The sequence below is a fragment of the Oncorhynchus keta genome, unplaced genomic scaffold (genome assembly GCF_023373465.1).
Source record: "Oncorhynchus keta strain PuntledgeMale-10-30-2019 unplaced genomic scaffold, Oket_V2 Un_contig_18732_pilon_pilon, whole genome shotgun sequence".
Taxonomy (NCBI): domain Eukaryota; kingdom Metazoa; phylum Chordata; class Actinopteri; order Salmoniformes; family Salmonidae; genus Oncorhynchus; species Oncorhynchus keta.
The window spans coordinates 141,119-148,862 of NW_026281076.1; the positions used below are offsets into that span (position 1 = coordinate 141,119).

General features: G+C 44.2%; 1 protein-coding gene across 2 annotated transcripts; it reads right to left on the reverse strand.

The window, feature by feature from the left end:
• Positions 1-351: 351 nt before the first annotated feature.
• On the reverse strand, positions 352-7,418 carry ercc4 (excision repair cross-complementation group 4). 2 transcript variants are annotated; one of them, XM_035801369.2, is made up of 12 exons: positions 7,289-7,418; positions 6,937-7,126; positions 6,471-6,651; positions 6,030-6,225; positions 5,682-5,889; positions 3,851-4,031; positions 3,550-3,675; positions 3,245-3,349; positions 2,522-3,098; positions 2,318-2,410; positions 2,098-2,210; positions 352-1,974 (listed from the first exon to the last, which is right to left on the reverse strand). In XM_035801369.2, exons 2-12 carry the CDS (start codon positions 7,111-7,113, stop codon positions 1,241-1,243), a joined length of 2,691 nt encoding a protein of 896 aa, XP_035657262.1. In that variant the 5' UTR covers positions 7,114-7,126; positions 7,289-7,418; the 3' UTR covers positions 352-1,240. The 2 variants fall into 2 exon arrangements, with proteins under 2 accessions (XP_035657262.1, XP_052360075.1); XM_052504115.1 differs by having other exon boundaries at positions 6,937-7,406.
• Between the last annotated feature and the right edge of the window lie 326 nt (positions 7,419-7,744).

Here is a 7,744-nt window from a genome sequence, read left to right on the forward strand (position 1 = left end):
CACTAACGCTACTCTGCTACTAGCCATGCTGCTAGTTCTGCTCGCACGTTAAAAACAAGACAGCCCTACCCAGTTCAAATATCTTACCCAATTCCTTCGCATTGCCGTATGAAAAGGTTTACCATTTCGATTCAACGACACACTGCAATTGATGTCGAGGAGAATGTCTTGTGTTTTTTTAGGAAATCGGAAGTTTCATTCGCGGAATAAAATGGCTCCTGCTGATATGTTCGGATAAATTTAGTGACGTAAATCAGTAGTCAAACGGAAGCTTTGCGTTGCCTCGCCTGCATTCAAGACACAGGGGGCGCTCGAGTCTTCAACTTAGATAGCAAATCATTCTACACCCCATAAGTGTATAAATACATGTTTATCGTTGGCAGCATTATATCATATAACTCTGAGCGAACAAAGAATTACAAATCATGAAGCACTTTCTGGCAAGTTCATTTTGCAAGAGATAAGACCAAACGATGAGTCCGTATGTAGAGCCAATGTTCAATACCTGAATATTTTAATAGAGCACTAGTCTAGTTCTGACAAACAGTATGTTTCATTACCAACATTATCAGACAATTCATTCATCATAATAAAACCTAGTATTTAAACACTGCATTGTTGAGTAAGAGCTTGTAACTAAGCATTTCCCTGGGCAGTATTAATATATGTTGTATGCTGTAAATGCAACAAATAAACTTTAATTTGTTTTAAAACAGGGGTGTCAAACAAATTTCGCCCCGGGGGCCACATTTGATCATCAATTAGGTTTGGAGGGCCGCACTGAAAATGTGTTATATTTCCTTGCTGTCAAAACTGGAATTTTTGATGGTTTAGTTTCTATTTGGTTTTAGTAATTTTAAAGTATATTGACTTCGTTCCTCCCACACATTTATTTGATTGTTTTTATGAAACCACCCACAGACCGGATGTTTCACACTCGATTTAAAACACTTTCTGCTTACTGACTCCTCTGTATCCTCAGTGTTCCACTACAGTACTGCAAGTATCAAATCCAACAGCAGATCCTAAATATAATTCAGCTCATGTAAGCAAAACATCAATTTACATATTCAAAGATTTACAAAGTCAAAGTTGGATAACAAAATTCAAACACGTACAATGACAACACAATTGAGTTCAGTCCATACACAAGGCACAGTTCCTTCCATAGTCTTTCTAAAAGTCAAACCTGAGCATAGCTGATATCACATATCAGCATCTGTTCCTTTAAAGTGTATGACTATTTACTTTTCTGTGCAGGGGCAGGGATGTCCACAGTATTATGCAGGAACTCATAGAGCGACTTCCCATTGCCAGCATGCCCCAGAATCTGTGCTAGCCTTTCCTGGCTTAGTTTGGCTAGGTGTGCCAGGCTATCTGCGTGTTTAACCAGAGCCCTGTAGTTCTTCGCATTAACCCCTGGCATCCGAAGCAGGAAGTCGTATGGCCCAGGGTTGAAGAGGTCAGCTGACTCTGCCACCGTGTCCGATTCGGCAGTGATGGCCTGGGCCGCGGCGGCATCCGGCTCGGGTCGACCTTTCTTCAGCTCCTGGAAAAGTTCTGCGGTGGCGTGTGGGGAGGGGCACCAAAGGATCCTGAGGCGGGGGAAGTGCAGGGTGAGGAGGGTCAGCTTGGAGGTGACGTCGTTAGCTGAGATCTCCTGGCGGAAGTCGGTGCGGGCCACCAGGGAAAAGGGCTTGGCCGAGTCGAACTCGATCAGCAGGACGGGCTTCCGGTAGTACCGCGTCATGGACAGGCACTGGGTGTAGAGGCGTCCGCTCTGAAGCGAGCCAATCAGGTCACTGACGCTCTTGCGCTCTACGCAGGTGTCGGCAGTGAGGATGTAATCGCCCACCTCCAGGGTGACAGGCTCGATGTCCAGGCCGCGTCGGTGGAGGAGGGAAGGGAGCTCACTGCGGAACTCACGCATGTCCACAATCACACGGGACAGCTCCTTGGGCTGCTCCTGGCCCCCTGATTGGAGAGACATGACATGAAATTACATCAACAAATCAGACTCAGATAGATGATGTGGATTGTAAGACATAAGCCGCCCACAGTGTAATAAATCAGATGCAATTTAATCACATCACTTACCCGCTTTGCGTGTGTTGGTAGTAGAGTAAGCAGGCTCCTGACTCCTGCTCAGATCCAGGTTGGTGTCTTCTCTTCCCTCTCTCTCCTCAGGAACTACCATAGTGGCCTTCTCCCTGCAATCACACACACACAGACACCCAGTCAATCAGCACAGCTCACAAACTAACACATGGTATGGATACTGAAGGATGATCATAATATAATACAGCAGATGTCTGACCTGATGAGGTGTTCAAAGGCTTGTTTCTCTTTAGCCAGACCAGTCAAGTACCTCTGCTCCTCAGTGGAGCCACCATAGATCAGGAAGTACACCCTGAGAGGAGGAGGAAATGCTTCATGAGTGACTTCATCTGGGAAAAAAACAACATGTAATTCAGAAGATCTGTGTAAAATGAATAAGGGGATAAAGGTTTTGTTTGATTACCTCAGTGGCTTCCCCGGTCTGGAGGCTTTGTAAATCTCCAGCTGACGAACAAAGCTGAGCTCGGCGTCATAAAGCACCACAAAACTGGGCTCCACCTCGTGCAGTACCCGCGTCAGACTGTAGGGGTCAGTGCAACCTCTCAGAGGGTGGATAACAGTCAATGGCTCTTTCAGAACACCGTAGTAGGCGTCAGACGACAAGTCTAACTTTAGCTCCTCCTCCTCCTCCTTTTCCAACAGGCCTCCCTCATCCCCACTGCTGCCCATCACTTCTCCCTCATCCCCCTCTCTGTTGCCAACCATTTGAGTCAGGGTCAGAGACAGCCTCTTTTTACTCTTTGAGTTTGGCTTGGTTGCCGCCTTCCCTTTGGCTTTTTTTCCTTTGGTCTCTTTCTCAGGCTGTTGTTTCCTGGCCCAACTCTGGCCCTGTTGTTTGTGTGCGTCTGGGTCGAACAAGGCATCTCTTTTGCCAATGGTGCGAGCGTAGAGTCTATTGAGTAGGGAGTCTGAGCCACGACTGATGTACTCATGAAGTTGAGCACAGGTTCTGTCATCGCTGGCACAGATCAAGATGTGGCCTGGGGAATCAGACAAAGAATAGTGAGACTCACCACCTAGGACTGAACAGTTTACCAACGCATGTCATAGCTTTGGTAGGAATATGTTACGCTTTCTGTGTCCATATACAATACTTTATCTATATTGTAATCTGCTAGTGGCTGACCTGGTTTGAGTTCAGAGCTCTTGTTCTCCTTCTCTATCTCCTGCAGCACCTCTGTCAGAGCCTCCCACTTTGGGTTCTGCTCCAGCACCAGCACCCTCTTCAACTCTGGGGCAGACACACAAACATAATTTTCTTCAGCTCCAGAAAGCATCAAATAAAATTGTATTGTTCGCATACACATTTTTTGCAGATGTTATCGTTGATGTAGCGAAATGTTCAAGCTCTTCCTCTGAAAGAAGTAGAATTACATATAATATAGCCATAGAGATTGTGCTTGAATGTATATTTTGAGAGCAGTTAGTTACCTGAAGTGCTTTGTTGTTTTTCTAAGTCAGCTCCCACCTTGAGTTTCTTCTTGGACTCAGGAATGCAGTACACCCGACTCCTGGCGTTAATGAACATGGAGGTGCTGGAGTCCAGAAACAACCACCCTGTTGAAATGAACCACAGTCAAGTGACATTTTTGCTTGAATCAGCATCTAGGGCTGCCGAACATAATGGAAGGGGAAACACAGAGACCTTCATATGATAGCTCTCCAATGAAACTAATGCAGTTAGCTATTCATATTCTCTTACTCTCCAAGGACAGTTCTTACAACTTCTTACCAGAGTTTCTTCCAAAGTTTTTCTGGCTGGAGCGGAGTGACTCGAGGAGGTTGAGGAAGGTGACACAGTCGTACTGGGTGAGGTAGAGCAGCAGGGTACGTAAGATCTTCAGGTCCTGGACCAAAGACTTGGTCTTGGCTCCCAGCTGGTGCCACAGAGGGTCCAGGTAGTGACGGATGGTCTGGGGGTCAAACAGGCACAACCAACAGGAATATGAGAGGTGGTCAATAGAGTACAGTGGATGCCTTGATTTAAGTAACGTCTGGAGTAGAGGTCGACCGATTAGTCAGAATGGCCGATTCATTCGGCCGATTTCAAGTTTTCATAATCGGTCATCTGCATTTTTGGGCACCGATTATGGCCGATTACATTGCACTCCATGAGGAGACTGCGTGGCAGGCTGACTACCTGTTATGCGAGTGCAGCAAGGAGCCAAGGTAAGGTGCTAGCTAGCATTAAACGTATCATATAAAAGACAATCAATCATTAGTTAACTACACATGGTTGATGATATTACTAGTTTATCTAGCTTGTCCTGCGTTGCATATAATCGATGCGGTGCCCGTTAATTTATCATCGAATCACAGCCTACTTTGCCAAATGGGTGATGATTTAACAAGCTCATTCGCGAAGAAAGCACTGTGTACCTAACCATAAGCATCAATGCCTTTCTTAAAATCAATACACAAGAATACATTTTTAAACCTGAAAATGTAGTTAATATTGCCTGCTAACATGGATTTCTTTTAACTAGGGAAATTGTGTCACTTCTCTTGCGTTCTGTGCAGGAAGAGCCAGAATTGTACATAAATATGACATAACGTTGAAGGTTGTGCAATGTAACAGAAATATTTAGACTTAGGGGTGCCACCCGTTAGATAAAATACGGAACGGTTTCGTATTTCACTGAAAGAATAAACGTTTTGTTTTTGAAATGATAGTTTCCGGATTTGACCATATTAATGACCTAAGGCTCGTATTTCTGTGTGTTATTACATTATAATTAAGTCTATGATTTTATATTTGATAGAGCAGTCTGACTGAGCGGTGGTCGTTAGCAGCAGGCTCGTAAGCACTCATTCAAACAGCACTTTCCTGCATTTGCCAGCAGCTCTTCGCTGTGCTTCAAGCATTGCGCTGTTTATGACTTCAAGCCTATCAACTCCCGAGATTAGGCTGGCAATACTATAGTGTCTATAAGAACATCCAATAGTCAAAGGTATATGAAATACAAATGGTATAGAGAGAAATAGTCCTATAATAACTACAACTTAAAATTTCTTACCTGGGAATATTGAAGACTCGTGTTAAAAAGAACCACCAGCTTTCATATGTTCTCATGTTCTGAGCAAGGAACTTAAACGTGAGCTTTCTTACATGGTACATATTGCACTTTTCCTTCTTCTCCAACACTTTGTTTTTGCATTATTTAAACCAAATTGAACATGTTTCATTATTTATTTGAGACTAAATTTAATTTATTGATGTATTATATTAAGTTAAAATAAAAGTGATCATTCAGTATTGTTGTAATTGTCATTATTACAAATATATATATAAAAAACGGCCATTTAGTCGGTATCGGCTTTTTTTGGTCCTCCAATAATCGGTATCAGGGTTAATAAATCATAATCGGTTGAACTCTAGTCTGGAGACGAGCAGTGTGCAGTCATATTTTTATATCATATATCATAATATGAAGAACAATAAATGTACATTCACATTGAGTTGTGTTATGCATACAATGGTTATTGCTGAACTGCAAGAAGTTGTAGTTAGTTTACTCCAGTGGGTATTGATGCTTAATTCCTATGTAACTAACAAGTCTGACCTTTTCGAAGGCATTCCCAAGGGTATTCTCCAGGGAGAGGTCCTCTGCCTCCAGCGTGGGGTTGTAGCGCTTCAGCTCCTTCAGACAGGCGTTCATGATGTCCAGCACAGAGCTCTGGATGGCCCTCATGGCTGGGGTCAGAGACACATGCAGCTCCACCACCTCTGGCTTGTGTCTGTCCAAAACCGAGTTCACTGACGCCTGGAACCTGAGAGAGGCGGGGAGACAGAGAGAGAAAAAGAGAGAGAGGTGGCAGCAGAAAGAGAGAACTATCCATCATCATCAATAATCCAAGAAGGTACCACACAAAGGAGTAAAAAAGTAAATAAAACAGTCTCCCCCACCCACCTGGGCCAGAGGAAAAGTTTCTTGACAAAGAGGTTCCTCATGACTCTCTCCACCTGACAGAAGCCTGAGGAGAAGGATGTGGCCTTGTCTGTGAAGGCCTTTATGAAGCCTGTCTTATTCTTCTGTCTGAACAGTCTCAAGATGAAGGCTTCCTGGCAAGACTCAATTATTTTATGAGCCCGGTACACCAGTATACCTGGGGAAAACAGAGAAAGTTGTGGGTCGATGTAAATAAATAAAGTGAAGCAGCACAAACAGAGAAAGGATAGTGCTTAGACAGAGAGAGCAATATGAGTGTCCTTTTGAGCAACTACATCTTAGGGCATTGTTTTCACACATCCCAGTCTGATTTGTATCCAGGACCATTTGGTACCATTATCCATACTAATATAACATAACTGGTAGGTAAAAACTCTAGTTTTGCCTACACTATATACTGACCAGAGATGAGGTGTGCAGGTATCCTGTCAGTGAGGAAGTCCACCACTAGGATACGGCTGGTGACAAACAGGACCCCTCCCTGTGTATAAACTTTGTAGCGCTCTGTACTCTGAACATCACTGGTCACTGTCCGGGGCAGGTGGCTCACTCCCTCAGCTCGCAGTTGCTCTGTGAAGAACTCCTAGCAGAGGAAATAGAAGCACAAATAGGAACATGGGTTATTGGTTACTGTTACAAACTTTCTACATAGAAAGACACGTAACGTTGTTCAAACTTCACCTAGAGTTCGATTCAAGCAAGATCTGCAACCAAGGGGGGGTCCATCCTAGCTGAAGCCCTCCTGATGCAACCTTGAAAGTCAAGCAGGTGATGTCAAGTAGACACCTATAATCGTTGTGTAACGTTGCCCCCTCCTGAACTGGACCCCTGACCATTCGTTCCCCTAGCACCGCTATTATTCACCCACCTGCTCGGGCGTGGTAGTGTTCAGCAGCAGCACCAGACTCCCCTCCTCGGAGTACACCCGTATGAACTGCAGCAGGATGCGGTCTATCCCCATGCCCTCCGCAGTCACCAGCAGCCCGTCCGAGCCAAACAAACTCAGGAACATCTCCGTCTCAAATTCAAGTAGTTGACCAGCCATCTCCCTCCGTGTACTGTGAGTTGTTGTCAGTAATAATGTTGGTCAGTCAGTCAGACAATATAGCTTGAATGCTATCTAGCATGCTAGCTATTCAAAATGGTTTTACTCTGCAAGAACGAGTCGGTAAAGAAAATACATTTAACTTGTTTGCTAACTAAAACTGCTTTCGGTATACCTGCATATCAACAGTTGTAAGAAAATAACCACAAGTGCATACACTAGGAGTTATTCGGAGCTTCATTGTATTAGCCTGCACATCCCACCAATGTTTTGGAAATCGCATATCCGGTCACGTAACGGTGAAGCGGGAAGAAGCGACAGGATTTTTAGCGCCATCTGCTGTAGTGGAATAGTAACTGTATACAGTAGGAATATGTACAATATGTACATCATACATACTGGACATGTACTGCACAGGAGGCTAGTGAGAGGAGGACGGCTCATAAATGTCTTGGATGGAGTAAATGGATTGGTATTAAACTCGTGGAAACCACGTGTTTGATGTGTTTGATACCATCCCATTCATTTCGTTCAAGCAATTGCGATGAGCCTGTCCTCCATAATTAAGGTACCACCAGCCACCTGTGATGTACTGTATAAACCAACTTATTATCATGCATAGTGTCCACCG

What these genes read in the sequence shown, in the direction of transcription:
- ercc4 (XM_035801369.2), bottom strand. Translation starts at nt 7,113, where the DNA reads ATGGCTGGTCAACTACTTGAATTTGAGACGGAGATGTTCCTGAGTTTG. An exon ending in AAACTTTTCCTCTGGCCCAG is followed by an intron (nt 5,890 to 6,029) that starts GTGGGTGGGGGA and finishes CGCCTCTCTCAG; the next exon opens with GTTCCAGGCGTCAGTGAACT. An exon ending in GCCTTTGAACACCTCATCAG is followed by an intron (nt 2,211 to 2,317) that starts GTCAGACATCTG and finishes GTGTGATTGCAG; the next exon opens with GGAGAAGGCCACTATGGTAG.